The sequence below is a fragment of the Rissa tridactyla genome, chromosome 3 (genome assembly GCF_028500815.1).
Source record: "Rissa tridactyla isolate bRisTri1 chromosome 3, bRisTri1.patW.cur.20221130, whole genome shotgun sequence".
NCBI classification, from domain to species: Eukaryota; Metazoa; Chordata; class Aves; order Charadriiformes; family Laridae; genus Rissa; species Rissa tridactyla.
The window spans coordinates 77,300,654-77,319,025 of record NC_071468.1 but is presented as its reverse complement, the minus strand read 5'-3'; the positions used below and the strand labels follow the sequence as shown (position 1 = coordinate 77,319,025).

At 49.0% G+C, this 18,372-nt stretch overlaps 1 protein-coding gene across 1 annotated transcript; it reads left to right on the top strand.

Moving 5' to 3' along the window:
- Nucleotides 1-339: 339 nt before the first annotated feature.
- On the top strand, nt 340-16,770 carry NR2E1 (nuclear receptor subfamily 2 group E member 1). Its single transcript, XM_054196374.1, has 9 exons — nt 340-364; nt 5,511-5,656; nt 6,429-6,516; nt 6,785-7,020; nt 8,365-8,511; nt 12,871-12,967; nt 13,353-13,502; nt 13,772-13,877; nt 16,493-16,770. The coding sequence occupies exons 1-9, from the start codon at nt 340-342 to the stop codon at nt 16,653-16,655; spliced, it is 1,158 nt and encodes a 385-aa protein (XP_054052349.1). The 3' UTR covers nt 16,656-16,770.
- Nucleotides 16,771-18,372: the final 1,602 nt, after the last annotated feature.

Sequence of the window (18,372 nt, the reverse complement as noted above, 5' to 3'; positions counted from 1 at the left end):
CTCCCGGGGTCCCGAGAGCATCTGCTTGCAGGGGGGCAACGAGCGGCGGCCGACTTTGGGTCATTTCGTTTCTTTTTTTTTTTCTTTTTCTTTTTGCTCCTTTTTTTTTTTTTTTTCCCTTGCCGTGTGTCCCCGTCCCTCGGGGAGGACATCGCTGGGGGAGCGGGGCAGCGGCGACGATGTGCCGGCCCCCGCGGCGGAGCCAGCAGTGAGCGCCCGAGGGAGGCACCTGCCCCGCGGAGCCGGCGTTGTGGGGGGGGGAGGTGGAAGGGGGGCCGCCGCCTCGCCCCGGCGCCGACGCTTCGCCCCGAGTTTAACGACTCCCCGGGGGCTTCGAGCATGAGCAAGCCGGCGGGATCAACAAGTGGGTAATAACGCGGTGGAGGCTTCGAGCAGCCTTTCCGAGACCGGCTTGCAGCCTGGCCTGGGGGGCGGGAGGTGTAGGGGAGGGAGAGGAAGGGGAGGGGGGGGTGTTGTGGTTCGGGTTTGCATTCCCCCCCCCCCCCCCCCAAATTAAAAAAAGAAGTGTATTTTTCCATCTGGAGCGGCAACGAATACATAGGCTCGGAGTTGCCCCGATGGAGTTTGGGCCCGGGGCTTACGAAAAGCCGCTTTCCGGCTGCCGACCCCGGCTTTCCGCACCGGGAACGGGGGCAGGAGCCCGGGAACAGCGAGCCCCGGGAAATGCAGCGTCGCCGGCGGCGGGAGGGGGCTCGTCCCACCGGGACGCGGGCGGTTGTCTGTGGGTCTCCAGTACTGGGGCGGAGGGGGGAAGGTTTGGGTTTAAAGGGCATTACGGTGTTGAAACGTGCTGCTTTTCTCACGGACTTTATGCAATCTTCTGCGACATAATAATTTCTTTTTAAGAGTTTGAAACTCCGGTCACTCAATTGCACGGAATCGCGTAAGCAACTCTATTGAAGGAGGATTTAAATGCAATACTTTGCACACCATTTCCAGTTACAACAAATAATCCTGCAACGAGGAAAGCAGAAACAACTTAAAAGTCACATTTTCCTTAATCCTAAATCCATGCACCTCATAACTGGGGAATTTAAAGCATGACTAACCGCTCTTACAGAATGGCTCAATCCGTATAATCCCAATGGGACTTTCGGAGTTTGTAATATGGATGGAGTCAGTAACAAAGGGGGGAAAAAAATACCCAATCCAATTTAATGTCTGACAAGTGATGGATCGGACAGTTATTTCCTCTGCTCTCCGGCGGGGTCCCGGGGTTGCGGAGCGGCGGAAAACGGGAGGCAGGGCCGGGAGGGACCCGCCGCGGTACCTGCCACCGGCCGCCCCCCCGCCAGCACCGCGGCCTTCTCCTTGCCGCTGTCCTCCATCATTTTAACCCAGGTGCCCCCTTTGTCTGGGGGATCCGGGAAACCGGGGGTCCGCGGCGGCGGCGGGGTCCGGGGGCAGGTGGGGGCCGCGGCGTGGAAGTGGAAATCGCGCGTGGAAGAGGCGGGCGGCGGGGGCCCGGCGCTGCGGCCGAGCTGCCTCCGCTTCGGCGTGGGTTGGCTTGCCTTCTTCCCCCCGTGGGGCTGAGAGCGGGGTTTTTCCGCTCCAGCCACCGCCTGAGGGAAAAAAAAAAAAAGAAAAGAAAAGAAGATAGGAGCGGAGCCGCCGTGGGGGTAATAACCGGCGGAGGGGAAGGGGGACAGCGGCAAAAAAAAGCAGCGGCGGCCGGGGCTGCTTCCCGCCGGGGAGCGGGAGGGGAGCCGGAGCGGGATCGGGCCCGTGGGCAGCCGCCCCGAGACGTTGTCGGGGGTCCCGGCAGATTTCTGAGTGTCGGGGACCGGGCAGGAAGGGCCGGGGAGCCTCGTCCCCAAGGGACGGCGGAGCTTCTACCGGAGACATTCTGCGGAGGAGAAAACCCGCAGGGCTGGACCGCGCCTCCGGCCGCACGGCGCCGGGCGACCCCTGGCCATCGCCGCCGCTTTCGCTGCTGACTCCGACACGCTGCCCCAGACTCCCGGCGACAGCCCTAAAGGGACCCCCAGGCCCGACCCGGCCAGGCCCCGCGGGGATGGGGACAGGCCGAGACAGCCCCGGCCCGGGGCCCGAGGCCGGCCGGCCTCGGCAGCGAATGCGAAAGCCCGACCCGCTGTCCCGAGGCCTGGGCGCCCGTCCCGGGGGTCCCGGTGGGCTCCCGGGTAAGGGGGTTCCGGCCTAGGTTTTCTGCCCGCCGGTGGGCGTCTGGCGATGTCAGCTGCGATGTCTGCCTGGGTGGTAACAAGACCCCATCCCGCCGTCCCCCGAGCCCAGACTAACTTCTTTCAACAGCCTCTGATGGTAATTACAGTAATCGGGGCTGCCATATATCCTTTAAGCAATTATGACACACAAAAAAAGCCCCCGAGGACCCCCTGTCGTGGGATGTTCAAAACGGCTTCCCAGCTGAACAGAAATCCCATTTTCTTAGCGCTAAACTTCTGAGACGAAGCGGTACCTCGGGGAACCGGAGCGCTTTTAAACAGAGTTAATCAGTTATCTCATGACCCCGTGTCAAGCTTACATTTTTCCCTTCCCACCCCCTGCCCTGCCTCTTCCCCGTCTACTTATTTCATATTTTGCCCTGCACGAAAGTTTTCTCATAACAGGCTCCGCGGGGCGGGGATGGGGGGGGGTGGGGTGGAGGGGTGTCGGGGGCGAGCAGAGCGCGGCCGGGATTGCGGGCGGCGGGACGGGGCGGCCCCTCGGGGCGGGGGCGGGCGGGGGGGTCCAGCCGCCCCCTCCGCTGTCTCCCCTCTCCTCGCCCTCCGCCTCGTCGGGGGCCGCGGAGTTGATCGGTCGGGTCGGGCCGCGCCGCTCCGACGGCTGGAAACGTGGTTATTTGGGTTTGGCGAGATTCCTCCAGGTGCTCGGTTTTTATAGATGGAGTATGTGAACGTGTAAGGAATATAGGGAACATATGTTTATATATATAGTGTGGACGTGTACGTATATAATGCATATGATTTTTTTTTTTTTTTAAAGCGGCTCCCAAAACTTAAAATCCGTGTGGGAAAAACTGTTTTGTAAAACCGACCCAAGTTTCTTCCCTCTCCTCCGCCCGCTTTCAGCGCCAACGAAGCCGAGACGGCTGCCCCTTGCCGCAGGCCGGCCGGGGAAGCGGGGACCCCCGCGGCTGCCCAGTGCCCCGGGCGGCAGCCCCCACGGCGGGCCCGGGTGTGCGGCGGTGGTCGGGGCCCGCTCCGAGGGAAGGGGGAGCGGGGCGGGGGGGTGTCCCCGGCGCCGTGCCGGGGTCCGCAGGGGCGGCTCGGCGGTGCCGGGATGCACCACCGCTGCACGTACCGCTCCAGTGTCTCTCCCCCCACCCCCAGCCTGCCCCTCCTCCTCAACCTCCTCCTCCTCCTCCTTTGTGTGCGTGCGTGTGGACCCTCTCTCTCCCCGTGGATGCTGAGGGCTGGAGAGGGAAGTCGAGCGCTTTCCCCCGTTGGCATTGTGCGATATCCGAATTCCCATGCTACACTTTTTGACGGGTCACTGGTGCCCCAATGGGCAGGTGGCAAGGAGGGCTTGTAATTACACACTCCCAGAAACCGTGCCTTGGCCTCAGCCCTCCTCACGGGCGCCTACCTGCAGCTCCAAAGCCGCGGCAGTGGGGTGGGGTGGGGGGGCTGCCTTTAGCTGCGCTCCTTATTAATTGCATAAAAGTTTTCTATTCTTTAACCTCTCTCCCTCCCACCCTCCCTCCCTCCCCTCCGCCACCCCTCCCTCTCGCAGTCCCTAACCTAATCCCCGTCCCTCTCGCCGTGTTGTGTATAGCAGCTGTCGGGTTTCATTTAGGGGAGAAGCTGGCAGCTTGTGCTCATTGGAGGCAGTCAAACGAGTTTCAATGGGCAAAATCATTAAGTTAACACTTTATCTAATGTCCCTATTGTCTGCCAGCAGGCATTGTCTTAGAGCCTTAGCGTAGACATGTCTGAAAATATCTCGGGCTCCTAAATTCTCTAGGGAGAGAGAGGAGCCCCTGAGGCCTGTTCCCCCCCCCGCCCCGGCCCCCCTCCCCAGCAGTGCTCCGCACCGCACGCTGTCACCTTCCCCCTCCAGCCCTCACCCCACCCACCCACCCGCAGCCGGGGCTTTCACTGAACTACTTCCAAAGATAGTGGTCCCGAACACTCTTCGTCGGAGTTTGGAGACCAAGGTTTGGTGAGAGGGACTGAATCTCCAGCTTAAGTTCTAGCAGGAGGGAAGAAGGCTGTTTGACGCAGAGGAAAAAAAAAAAGAAGGAAGAGAAGAGAAAAGAGAAGAGAAAAGAGAAGAGAAGAGAAGAGAAGAGAAGAGAAGAGAAGAGGCAAAAGGAAAAGAGAAAAGGAAAAGGAAAAATGAAAGAAAAAGATGATGAAAAAGAGAAGAAAAAGAAAAAAAGAAGAAAAAGAAAAAAGAAAAGGAAAAGGAAAAAGAAAAAGGAAAAGAAGAAAAAGGAAAAGAAAAAGAAAAAGGAAAAGGTAAAGAAAAAGGAAAAGGAAAAGAAAAGGAAAAAGAAAAAGGAAAAAAGGAAAAGAAAAAGGAAAAGAAAAAGGGAAGAAAAAGGGAAGAAAAAGAAAAAGAAAAAGAAAAAGAAAAAGAAAAAGAAAAAGAAAAAGAAAGAGAAAAAGAAAAAGAAAAAGAAAAAGAAAAAGAAAAAGAAAAAGAAAAAGAAAAAGAAAAAGAAAAAGAAAAAGAAAAAGAAAAAGAAAAAGAAAAAGAAAAAGAAAGCACTAGAAGAGAGAAATCGGAGAAAGAGCAGAAGCCGAGTGGGGTTTTGGCGGGTTTCTTGAACCGGGCTGCAATAATCTCTGTATGAATTTTTACATCACACTCATAGAATTTACAATTCTAGTCAAAGTCGGTACGAAAGCAGCCGGTACTGGCGGAGCGGAGGGTCGCGGAGGGTCGCTGCCTGCCCGCCCGCCAGCCCCGCGCCCTGGCCCGCCCGCAGCCGCCTCCGCGCACAAAGGCGAGGCGGAAAGTTTTGCGGCAGGTTTTGGGGTGAAGAAAATGGCACGCCTCCTCTGCGGCAGGAACCAGCCCCCTTTCCCCGGGGTTGCTAGGGGGGAGAGTAGGTTACTTGGCCTCCCCGTCATTTTATTTTGTTTTGGTTTATTCTGTGACTCGGTCTCCTGACTGCTCTCCTGCCCAGGGAAAGTGCCGTCCTCTGTTTGCCGAGCGCCAGAAAGCGAGGGAACCGCGCCCCGCCCCCCTCAAGTCCGTCCGTCTTCCCCCCCCCGCGTCCTCCCCTGTATCCCCACTTCTAGCAGGCAAGTCTGCTGCTCCCGCTGCTGTAATCTTCCCTTCCAAAGTGGGTCTTGGCGATTATAGAAGATCCAAATAAACGTAGCGGGGCATGAATAATGCTCATTGTAGAAAACTGACACTTGCTCAAGGAAAAGAAAGTTGGCTATAAAATCACTTCATTATTTGCTTGTACTGCGGCTCTGGGGCTAATCCCTCCGGAGGTCAGATTGCTGAGCGCTCTCTCTCTCTCTCTCTCTCTCTCCCTCCTCTGCTTTCAGGCCGCATTTTAGACATCCCTTGTAAAGTGTGTGGGGACCGCAGCTCCGGCAAACACTACGGAGTTTACGCCTGCGATGGGTGCTCGGGATTTTTCAAGCGGAGCATCAGGAGGAATAGGACCTATGTTTGCAAATCGGGAAATCAGGTACCAGCCGCAGCGCAGCCCCCCTTCACCGCCTGCACCTCTTATCCTGCATTTCCCCAGGGCCCCGTATTGCCCTCCACCCCGCCAAGAGAAACACCCGCAGCAGTAAGATCCAGCTGCCCACGCAGCCTCCCCCTCCCTTCCCACGGGGTCCCGGGCCGAGGCCGGGGGCTGGGTGCCCCAGCCCGCCTCCCCCCGGCACGTTCCCCCGCTCCGGGCCGTGCAGCCCATCGCTGCGCCCCGGGGAGGGGGGAATGCGCAAGGAGGGAGAGGGGAGGATGGGGGGGGGAGGCGAGGAAAGAGAGGGGCAGCCCCTCGGTAAGCCACAACCCGTACCCAGTCGATGGACAAACCGAACGTTTTCCATCCCCGGCGGGTCGCGCCCGCAGCCGGGGCGGAGGCAGCTCCGCTTTTTGCCCCTTCCTCCTCCGGCCGCACTCATTCCCGCCCCCGGAGACCGTCCCGGCGAAGATGCGTGAAGCCCCGGCCGCCCCCTGCCGCCCCCGGTGATGGGGAGGCGGCGCGGGGGGGGCGCACAGGGGACCGGGGAGCCCCGAGGGGGCGGCGCTGCCGTCGCTGTCTCGGGTGCTGAAGGCGGCCATCCCGTCCCGCCGCCGGGCACGGCCCGGCACGGCCCCCCTCGGCATGGCCCGACCCACCGCGGGGAAGCACCCCGGTGCGGCACGGAACGGACTCCCCCGGCACGGCCCGCCGCGGGGCCGGCGAGGTGAGTGCGCTGGTCGCCCCGGCCTGACGGATGACTGTGTTGCAGGGAGGTTGCCCGGTGGACAAGACGCACAGGAATCAGTGCCGGGCCTGCCGGCTGAAGAAGTGCTTGGAGGTCAACATGAACAAAGACGGTACCTGCTCCCTCTCTCTCTCCCCGGGCCGGGGCGTCACGGTGGAGGGAGGGAGCTGGGCCTTGCTCTGTACCAGGGAGCAGTGTGTCACTGCAGGGTCTCCCCTCCCAGGCCCCTGGCAGCCCCACCCGTTTCTCCCCAGACACCCCTTAGGCATGGGGCCGGCTCCAAGAAATTGTGGGGAGGGAGGGAAGCCCAGTTAACCGCTATGGGGTACCTGGTGTGGGACCCCATGGTGACCCCCTCACCTCTTCTTGGTGCCCCACAGCGGTGCAGCATGAGCGAGGCCCCCGGACGTCGACAATACGGAAGCAGGTGGCCCTCTACTTCCGTGGGCACAAAGAAGAAAGTGGCGGTGCCCCGCACTTCCCTGCTGCTGCCTTGCCAGCACCCGCCTTCTTCACTGCTGTCTCCCAGCTGGAGCCCCACAGCCTGGAGCTGGCTGCCGTCGCCAGCACCCCCGAGAGGCAGGCTCTGGTGGGCCTGGCGCAGCCCACCCCAAAGGTCAGCCACTGCCCCAGCCCCCGGTGGGCCTGCAGACCCCACTGCTGGGGTGTCTGCAACCCACCAGGTCCTTCCACCCTCCAGGGTAGAAGTGGCAAAGAGCAAGGCTTGAGGCCTTGTGGGTTGTGGTGGGAACTCTCTTGTTATGTCCCTAAAATCTCTGAAGATACGAGGTGCAAGGGGTAAGAGGCCCTCTGCAGAAGTGGTATGCAGAAGGATCGACTGATAACCTACTCCATACAAACCCTGTCTCTCTGTTTCTCCTACATCTTCAAACCCTCATGGTTGCAGAAGTGCTCGTCCCACCTGGAGCCCATCCACAAGTCAATTTTAGACCTTCTTTCATGACGATGAGCTGCAATCACTGAGTTTTCTTCAGCAAAATGCCCATTTCCATAGTGGTGTAGTCCAGAAAGTACTATCTGTACTGACAAAAACCTGCAGCTTGTCCACAAAGACACAAACATTTCTAAGCTGTCTCTGAGCTTCTTGGCTGTGACATTTCCTAAGCAGCCCAGTGGAAGCGCTGCTGTGCCCTTAACTGCACAGGAATTAGCCATAAGGTGATGTTTGTCATTAACTCATTTGCAATGGCATTTTGCATATTTATAGCAGCTAGAAAATCAAAGAAGAGACAACTTAAATAGTTCTCCATTTCCAGAGCTGGTATCTTGGGAGAACCCATCATGAACGTGATCACAACGTATAGTTTTATACTATAGTTTTATACTATAGTTTTATACTATAATTTTGGAAAATACTGAATCAGAAATTATTTAGCAAGAAAACAGCACATGCTTGAAAACGTAACTCCATTCCAACGCTACACATCCTTTAGGTAGTTATGCTTAGCTCTACGCATCTGCTTACAGCCTGTTGCAGTCAGGGAGCCAGATGAAGGTTAAGGCTAATCGAGTACTTACTGCTGTGCTGAGCAAGGCTGGAGTGCTAAATCAGCTTCTGAAGCACAGGTTACAAACCACCAAATTCTTAATCAAATTTGTATTCTTTTAGCTCTGCTACCAGAGGTGTGCTCTTGTGTAACAGGGTAAAGGATGACACCGCAGTTTGATGATTTTTTTCTCCCCTGAGGTAATAATTTCATTCTCCCTTCAACCTCCTCTGGAGAACCGTTTCTGTAGTACAGTTCATCCACATGGATGAGCAGCAGAGAGCAGGCTGGAGGGGGCCCACTGAAAGCAATGCCCTCTGCTTGTGGAATAAGAGAGTGCACACTGTATTGGGCATAAGCACGATGCACTGAATGGCAGCTGTAGAGGAGAGGAAGACTAGGCTGCCTTGGTGACATTTTATGAAGTTGTTTTATTTTCTTTTTGACATTAGTACCCACATGAAGTCAATGGTACCCCTATGTATCTCTATGAAGTGGCCACCGAATCCGTCTGTGAGTCAGCAGCCAGACTTCTGTTCATGAGCATCAAGTGGGCCAAGAGTGTCCCAGCCTTCTCCACCTTGTCCTTACAAGACCAGGTAAGGCACCTGCGGTGCTAGTGGCATTGGCCTGGACTGCCTGTTAAAGAATGGTTAGAGCTCAGATTGGGTCCTGAACCTTCAGCCCTAGACCTTTGAATCTGTAATGTACTGTTCTGAAGTTCAGAGCAGAGTTTTGGTCTGTTCCTAAAAAACAGATTTAGAAACTGCTTTTCTCCAACTATTATTTCATGAAGCAAAGGAAAATCAAGCCAGCAAAAAATATAATATAAAGTGAACATTATGGGAGGACAAGTTCTAGAGGAAAAATCACCAGGCTGCAGACCAAGCTCAGGGTGTCAAAACTGCTTCTCTACTTGTGGGACAACTTTCCCCTCCATAAAATGGGGAACAGCATCTTACTTTGCTATTTTGGGATGAGAAGTGCTTAGTTAAGCAGATGGTCTCAGGATATGACTAAGGTGATTTCTGAAGACCATCTCTCCTCTCCTCTCCTCTCCTCTCCTCTCCTCTCCTCTCCTCTCCTCTCCTCTCCTCTCCTCTCCTCTCCTCTCCTCTCCTCTGTTTACACAGCCAACATTTTTTCTTATTCATATTGGCTTCAGTGAACTTACAATTACACCAATACAGCAGAAGCAGAATTTGGCCAGCCCCCAATATTTTTCACCATTAATGAATATCTTCCTTAATTTCTCTTGTTTTCCTCTATGACAATTTGCCTTTGCCTCAGGTAAATCATACGTGAACCATATGAGCTGAAGCAATTTCTTAATGACTTGATTCTTGATGAGGACTTAGTGTACTTTGTATAATGCACTAATTTAAAAAAAAAAAGTAATCAGATAATTATAAAATGGAAGGGGAGAAATCTACGCAAAGCTCCAATCACAAAAGACATCTAATACTTTGATATGATTAAGCTAATTTCCCAAAATGGTAACTAGAAATGTTGTGCCTTAGATGTTACATAGCAGTCAGCAGGGGAACTAGTTCCCTTCCACAGATGCACGTTGCAAGTGTTGCAGTTGAGATGCAAATACGTATTTTGAACTCAAAGAGAAGAGCTTCTTAGGAAACCAATAGTGTTTTCTACCAAAAGGTAAATCATGACTGTCACAATGTGGTATAAAGCTAAGGCACCTTGAAATGTTCCTGTTCTAGCACCAGACCCATGTTTTGAAATCCCTGTCGTGAAATTAGACAAAGGGGGACGCTGCTCAGCTCCAGCTGCAGCACTGCTATGGAGGAAGCGTGAGGGGAGCAAGGAGATGGGGCCCGGGAAGTAACACACGCTACTAGGAAGACAGTGGTCCCAGTGCAGCATGCTGTTCTTGAATGTTGTCTTCTGCTGCTGCTAATCCTGCAGAGCACTGGCTCTGTTGCAGTAAGCAACTGAAGAAACAGGCCGAAATATCAGGGGCAAAGCAGGCTCAGCTTCTCTAGACCAGTGAGGTCCACAGGAGGGTCCTTCCAAATGAAGCAAAGGCTTAATTTGACATAAAACGGATGCATTTCCCACAAGGTCATCTCTGTTAGTGTGTGGAGGAGGGGGCAGCAGGATTTGGGAGCAAGGGAAGTCTCCATTGCACATGATCAAGTATGCCTGAGACAGCGTAGGTACCTGAGTGTTCCCTTTATCTTTAAATAACCCACTGCCTCTTTGACTTTCACATCAGGGACTAACATTAGTGAATTACATATCAAAATCCCAGCTTTTCCTTAACACCACCTTGACTTGCTGTACCTCAATGCGAGCCAGCTTCCTCAAAACTCAGAGCTGTTCAGCTCTAAAGCTTTGACCTGGGCCTCTTTCTGCATGATTCACCTGTCATATTCAGGAGAGCTGGAGAAGAAATAACTCTGATTTTAATCACCTTATTTCTTGAATAATCAGATGGTTGATTTTTATAATAATGCCATTGCATTATTTAATTTGTCAGTGGCCCAGCTGTAAATGTCTGCATTTCTCTTTTTGTGTCCCTGACATCTGGCCAAGGAGAGTCTAAAAGCTTTTGCTGGATTTTGCTTTTGTTTGTGCTCTTCCGAAAAGGCAAGCTCATTGTGATTCCAGGACTCTGTGTCAGTTTCATCTCAAAGGCAAGGAAATAAGTAGAAAGCCAATTTGCTGACAAAACACAAGCCCAAGGATTGCTGTGTTACTGCCCTCAGTAAAACCGAGGCTGTATCCCTTCCCCAGCTCCCTAAAGCTAATCCCATCGTGGATTGGAAGCCACACAACAAAAATGCCATTCTTCAAGTTCTGCTGGCCTGCACACCTGCCCACTGTGTCCGTAAGACAGGTTGGCTCAGTGCAGGTCACCAACAAAAGGTTGTACTTACAGGATGGGGTCGATTAACAAGGAAAAACCAGCCCTTCATAAATCCTGGTGTTTCTTGTTTCTTTGAAGAAGGAGGGCTGAGTATGACTTCAGCATGAATTATTTTAATTGGTGGTTTTACAGACTTATGCATAGGCATGAAGAAAGCTTCAGCTATTGGAATAGTCTCTTGTTTCTAAAGTCTTCTGACTTTAAAGACTTAGTGGGAAAGAACATATGAAATTGATATCTTCCAGGAACCACCATTCATTACCATTGTATCTGCATGAATGAATGACAAAAAAAGTTTTACAAAAGCGATTAAAAGGCTGGCGAATCTTTTCCTATGTCATATAGAATCCTGCACATCCATCAGGCAGGATTACCCGGAGGAGGGGCTGGGTTCGCAGGCTGCAGCGGTCAGGAGCCTTACGAGCAGTTTCAGCTGCTCCCAGAACAGGTCTGAGACGGGCACTGCGCTCTGGACCCCCTTCCCCTCTGTATTACGTACAACAATCCGGGCAGCTTCCAGTACTGTCAAATCCAATGTAATTATTTCAAACAGTAACTACATGCAAACAGAGACAGAAATACTTTCCCAACACCATTTCCTTAGTCACGTTATATAGAAGTTCTGTAAAGCACATAGCACAAAAAGGCACAAAACGGGCATAAGCCTGCAGTGATAAACTGAGAGCAGAGACTCTGAGAGATCTTCCTCTCATTCCGATTGGAACAGGGTGGTTTAAAACTCATAATCCTGTTAAGATTTAGCACATAGATAAAGGATTCACTCTCACTGCATGCTTTCTGTATCATCTATTACTTTCACATATCTGATCCCAAGGAAATCATAATTTATTTGGTAAGGCATATTTTTTTGCTTTGTTCTTCCTTTTACAGAATCTTTATAGACTTAAAATACCCTCGTTCTTATTTTCCTAAAAGCTAAGCTGCCAATATTTTCAGGGACCACAGCAATATTAATACTTGTGGTTTGCTTTTTTTTCTGCGTGAGTTTTGGGCAATCTGTTTTCACTGCATGGAGCCACCACGTGATCCCTCCCGAGTCCACTACAGTTCTTGCCCTTCCAACCCTCTCCCACCCTATTGTGAGACATGAGGTCCCAGCAATGTCCTTTAGGCTGTGGACTTCACCTGAACGGGAGGCTCTCCAAACCCCTCTTAAGAGTTGGTCTGGGACAACAATCCATAAATGCCCTCAAGACTAAACGTGTCTGTTCTGGCTTTGCCAGTCTGCATTACCAGGAGTCACGTCTCCGCTTCAGACGCACCACTGCCTCTCCACGGAAATCAAAGGCATTGCCTCCAAACAGAGAAAAACACATCCTCCACAAAACCAGCCAGTGCACAAAAATTGCAGAGAACTAGCAATGCTGTCAATGCTTGGATACTCAGTTCTCTGAAAGGAAATAGCTCTTAGAACCTGGAATTTCTGAGTGATTTCAAGCAAAAAGCAAGAAAACAGGTGACATTGAGAAACCGTATATGTGTCGAGATGCTATGCTTGAAAGAGATAAAGACTTGCTTAGTAAGGAAGGGGTTAAAGTTAAATATGTGCTCTAAAGCAGTGCTCCAAGTGATGTAATTTCAGGACGTCTTCCAGGCTTTTCTTCACAAATCCTGCCTTCCCAAGGGAAAGGAGGGTAATCCCTAGAGAGCAATAGGAGTGCACTCTTCCAACTTGTCCTAGGACGGGTCTATGTGGCCAGGGAGAGGAGGAGAGAGCCCATGCTGTGCTGAGAAACACAGGCGAGCGTTCACGATGTGTGCAAGCTCCCTGGAGCGGGAGTTCTCACTCTCCTTTCCCTTTTTCTCATCCCTTTTGGTCCACAACATGGTGCACAGCGAGCCAACCCTCTGTGTTTTTCTACAATGCATAGACTTATTTCTAGACACCTTCTCGAAAAGCTAAGAGAAGAGCTAACGAATGCTGTGGGGAAAATACCATGACAGGCATTTAAAGTGATTTTTAAAATAACAGAAATTTACATATTTAAATTGTTTATAAATCTATAAATTATACACTATGTTATATTGTACATCTATTGTATGACAGCTGATGCTTTTGGAAGATGCTTGGAGAGAACTGTTTGTTCTAGGAATAGCACAATGGGCCATTCCAGTTGATGCTAACACTCTACTGGCTGTATCTGGTAAGAATTGCACAATTTAATGACTTTGTTACAAAAATTACCATAAAAATACATTACTGAAAAAAGAACAACATGTAAAGAATAACAAATTCCTACTGAACAATAGAGCATACCTGTCATTTATAAATCTATATTTAAATGCAAATAATGTTGTTTTGTTGTATTCATGACTGCTTGCATTGTCATTTAGATGCAAATTACTGTGTTTGTTATCATCCAAGAGAAGATTTTATATTAACTTTCATACAATATAGTCAGTTTACATGGAACCAGATAGACAAGTGTGACAATAGAGTGGATATTGATATAGAGGATTTTGTCAGAAATCAATATAAAATAAAGCAAATGCCTTTAATATTATTTATTTCATCTGTTTCTGTTCTAGGCATGAATGGTGACAATACAGATTCTCAGAAGCTGAATAAAATTATCTCAGAAATACAGGCTTTACAGGAGGTTGTGGCTAGATTTAGACAACTTCGGCTAGATGCTACCGAATTTGCCTGTCTCAAATGCATTGTCACTTTTAAAGCTGGTAAGCAGAAAGAATCTCTTGCCTGTCTGGTCTGGTAACTATGAGGTTGCTACTTTAAAGCAAAAATGATGTTTTATATCAGACAGAGCTCTATATCATCCAACAGGTTTCCTGGTATTGAATTCCAATAGCCAGTCTTGCATTAGGAAAGGCCGACAGTGCAGTGCTGGGGAACTAATGGGAACATTTAATTTCCACTGATAGCACTAGCTGAACTGTTTTGACCCACCCAAGAGCCAAGCTGAACTAGTAACTGCTCTGCTTTCCAGTGCCTACACACAGTGGTTCCGAACTGAGGAGTTTCCGAAACGCTGCCGCCATAGCAGCCCTCCAAGATGAAGCCCAGCTCACTCTGAACAGCTACATTCATACCAGGTGAGCAATGTCTTCTCTTAATACTTCTTGCAGGTGTAGGGGTAAAATCCTGCTCCTGCTGTAGTGAAGGTGACATTTCCACTGACTGAAATGGGGACCAGGCTGTTATTGCAAGTATACCTTGGCTGTCAGCCTGCTGGGATTTGGCATTTCCTGGTGAAAGAGAATCATAGAAAAGGTTGGAAAAGATTCTTAAGATCATCAAGTTCAACTGTTAACCTAACCCTACCAAGTCCACCACTAAACCATGTCCCTACCCATCTTTTAAATACCTCCAGGGATGGTGACTCAACCACTTCCCTGGGCAGCCTGTTCCCATGCTTGACAACTGTTTCAGTGAAGAAATTTTTCCTAATATCCAATTTAAACTTCCCCTGGAACAGCTTGAGGCCATTTCCTCTTGTCTTATCACTTGTTACTTGGGAGAAGAGACAGCCCCCCACCTCTCTACAACCTCCTTTCAGGTAGCTGTAGAGAGCGATAAAGTCTCCCCTCAGCCTCCTTTTCTCCAGGCTGAACAACCCCAGCTCCCTCAGCTGCTCCTCATAAGACTTGTGCTCCAGACCCCTCACCAGCTTCATTGCCCTTCTCTGGACACGCTCCAGCACCTCAATTTATTCAGACAAATGGAAAAATGATAAAAGGAGAGATCTTCCCCTGGGAAGTGATACCTGCTATGGAATGCTTTCATTTCAGAAAGCTACATTTCCCTCCACATTTTATTCAATTAAATACTGCTAATAGAGATGCTCAAAACAACATCACATCTCTCAGCAGTACGAGCGCTCTTCACCCAAATTCTCCAATCCTTATGTCATTTCCCCAATTTTGCAGACACAGAAATCAGGACACAAGGAAGTTAAATGGCTCTTCCAAGATGCTACCCTGAGTCTGTTTCCAGGTTGACATGAAAAGCCCAGAACTTGTGAATCCCATTTTGGTGCTGCAGCAGAGTGATAAGAATCATTGTTTGGGATGAAAATATTCCCCCATCTCATTCAGGATAAATCCCATGGGATACAGAAATCTTAAAATCTGCTGTAAAAGCTGTAGCTGTCATCCCACAAAGAGTACAGGGGTGAGCCCAGGAACGCACAAAATTTAGTAAGCAAAGTACAACCCCACACCCTAGAATAGCTGGCTGTGAACGGATCAGTAGTCTCCTCCTATGGACCATTTCAGAGTGGTGGGACAGGGGAGAAGCCTGAAGACTGCACCTAACATCTTCTGCAACAGCTGCTCTGGTTGGTTCAGGGCTTCTGTGGAGAGCTGCAACCAGTCTGGTCAAGTCCAGGTCTAAGTCCTTTAGCTGCAGTGCATGTCCGTGAGATGAGGACAGTGGGAGACGGAGCAGTGGAAGAGAAACTTTTACACCATTTTTTCCTTCTGAAACTTTGATCTGCTCTCATAATGTCTCTGTCTAGCAGAAGTTCACTCAGTATCAGGGATTAGATGGCAGCAGTCTCTGAAGCACTTCTATTTAGTCTAAAGGGAATGGCCTGCCCTGGGGATGGGAGCAAAAATGCAAATACCATCCAGTTATGGCTAGTTCAGAGCAAAAAGAATAACCTCTGCATAGCAACCTTTTCCTAGTCTTACGGAAGGCCTTTCCCATGAAGATTGCTCCCTAGAGACTCTGCGTGAGCCAGGGCCTGTTGGAGAAAGAAGCCAGGGAGTAAGTTTTACACGGCCATGGTTTCCAGGCATGGCAACTTTTCCATTGCACTTCTGCATTGCTGGAAATATCTAACTACTGGGCTAAACGGCATCTGTTGCAAAAGATACGCTTTGACAAGGAAGAAAGTGCAGTCCATTGACAGATTGTCACATTGACTCCAACAGGATAGGGCTTTCAGCTTGTGTTTCATCCTCAGGCTCCAATTTACCTTCCTACCTCTACAGCAGTAGAGTCGCTCTCAACAGGACGCAAGGGAGAGCAGGCTGGAGAAGCAAATGATCTCCAAATGATCTACTCCTTTTAGGGTGACCACTGTAAGCAGAGGTTTGAGACCCACACTGGCATAAAGCCAGCGTAAACACAACTAGAATACATATCCTATGTTGTGTTGGCCTCAAAAGCTGGGAGAAAGGATGGAAAATATCCTATTACACAAATATATTACCTGGGGATAAACCACAGCTTCTTTAATAACAAAAAGTATTTCCAAATGTGAATTGGTTTTCTATGTATAAGGCAACCAAAAGGGGGCAAAATGATTACCATGACAATGCGGCTAGGTTTAAATTGCATTTTACATGACAGGGTATTTATTGTAGGTCAAGCTCTTCCCTGAACTGCGTCAAGGACATAGTTATTGTCTGAGGGACAAGTCAGAGCAGATCCTGTCTCTCTATTACTACAGTTCTGAGGGAATAAACAAAGGAGCTAATCAAAACTCAGAGACATTGGTCTATGTTCTGCTACCCTCCATTAAGAGAGTTTTCCTTGGGGTCAACCTTCTTGCTCACGTGAGTACAAAACACAGGGGTTTAGCAGAGGTTAGCACCCATCTGAAAAATTTGCTGAGTATCGGTATTTTCTGTAAAATAAAAGATTTTCTTTGGAAAAATATCTAAAAACTTCAAGATGTTTTTCTCTCTGTCTCCCCATGCAGGTACCCCACACAACCCTGTCGTTTTGGAAAACTTTTATTGCTTTTACCAGCTTTACGTTCGATTAGTCCATCTACGATAGAAGAAGTGTTTTTCAAAAAGACCATTGGGAATGTACCAATCACAAGACTGCTTTCAGATATGTACAAATCCAGTGACATATAAATTACCTTAAAATAAACAATCAGGATGGACAGTTTGAGAAGAACTTTTATCTATGGAGAATAAGCCTCAACTAACAAAATCTACAGGAAGCATAAGCCTGGGAATGTTTAGCCTTTAAACCCATTGACAAAAAATACCCCAGTAGATATGATTCTGCTGCTCTGAACAGAGTGATTTAGATCATGGAGAGAATGCTTTGTTCTACAGAAAAAGTGAAAGTGGTTGGAATTTGGCTGCTATTCCTGTTACTACAGGATGGAGGCAATTCAGATGCCAGTCATAGTTAACAAAGACTCCGCTATTCTCTCATTTAACTGGCAGATCTGAGACAAAATGTGAAAGAAGGTACTTTAGTTTGTTCAGTATTTGGAACCGGGTGACCAAACTTGGCTTCTGTTGTAACATGAGATGCGGTGGCCTTCAGGACTGTTTTGAAAGTAGCCTATGTTGGGAAAACGTTTGTAATATGATAGGCAACATTTAAGACCAGGTTACCAAAACATTGCTTCTGCTATAATACATCATGAAGTGGCCTTCAGAACTGATTAAAAAGTAGCTTATGACGGCAGCTCCATTCTTCCTGCAAAACGAACTGGTGATCTTTGATGCGGATGTCACCACAATGCACTTAGTTAACATCTCAAAGACAGAAGAGCTTTACACACTTCCCCCCCGACCTTCCCTCCTCCTTTTTCCACACACACAGACACACACGTTCACACACCTGAAAAGATACAAGTCAAGAAAGGAAGACTAAAACAGCAAAACCAAATACAATGGAGATGACCGCGTCAGTGACCTGCTGGGTGTCCCGTTGGCACAGTGCTGAAACCAAAGGCAACGGTGGCCAAACTCTTTGTCAATGAGATGTGCAGTGAAGTGAAATGACTATAAAAAACATAATAAAAAAATCAATGGAAGGAATTTTATTTCAAAGAAATAAGAGTTGTTGACTGATACAATGCTAACAATTTCCAAAAGTCTCCAATGCCTTTTTAGAAAACTCCAGGTTCTAATTTTGAAGCCTTGTTCGCCTACACCCTCTCACACACAAAAACGTTATAAGCTGCTTATTTGATGTAAGAAAAATGTAGAAAAAAAAAACATTTAAAGATAGCTGCTGTACTTTTCAAAATTTGATTTGTTATTAGGAACTAGCACTGAGAAAAATCAGCACTTGGACTATCATAGAATGAGTAAAACTTTTCCTGTACAAAGTGGATTAACTGATTTGTGAAGTTAAAAAGTTGTACTCATTGTATTTACAAAGAATAAAAATATATTGAATTTAAATTACTTTCCACTGTTCTTTTAATGCTTGTCCTTCTATTTCTGGATTAGTTTCTTCCGTTGTACCATGTTTACCAGGGAACAGAAATATTCTCTACTAAAATGGATTGCCTTGGATGCTGTGGAGTCTCCATCACAAAAGAGGTTTTAAAAAATAGGTTAGAAAAACGTTTAAGAAATAGCTTTGGTGATCCTGCCTTGGGGCAAAGGGACTTTGAGGTCCTGCACAGAGCTGTTTTCTATGATTAAAATATACACCTGCTGCAAGGTTTCCTTCTCAAGGAGCTAACACAGAGCTTTTTCTAGGACACAATACTAAACAGATCACAGGACTAACCTAGTACAAGTCTTCCGTTTCATGTTATTACAATTTTTAATATTGGTGAATTGTGCAGCTAACAAAGGGTGATGAGTACAAAACCACTGC

What these genes read in the sequence shown, in the direction of transcription:
- NR2E1 (XM_054196374.1), top strand. Translation starts at nt 340, where the DNA reads ATGAGCAAGCCGGCGGGATCAACAA. An exon ending in TGGCGCAGCCCACCCCAAAG is followed by an intron (nt 7,021 to 8,364) that starts GTCAGCCACTGC and finishes TTTTGACATTAG; the next exon opens with TACCCACATGAAGTCAATGG. An exon ending in CACTCTACTGGCTGTATCTG is followed by an intron (nt 12,968 to 13,352) that starts GTAAGAATTGCA and finishes TTTCTGTTCTAG; the next exon opens with GCATGAATGGTGACAATACA.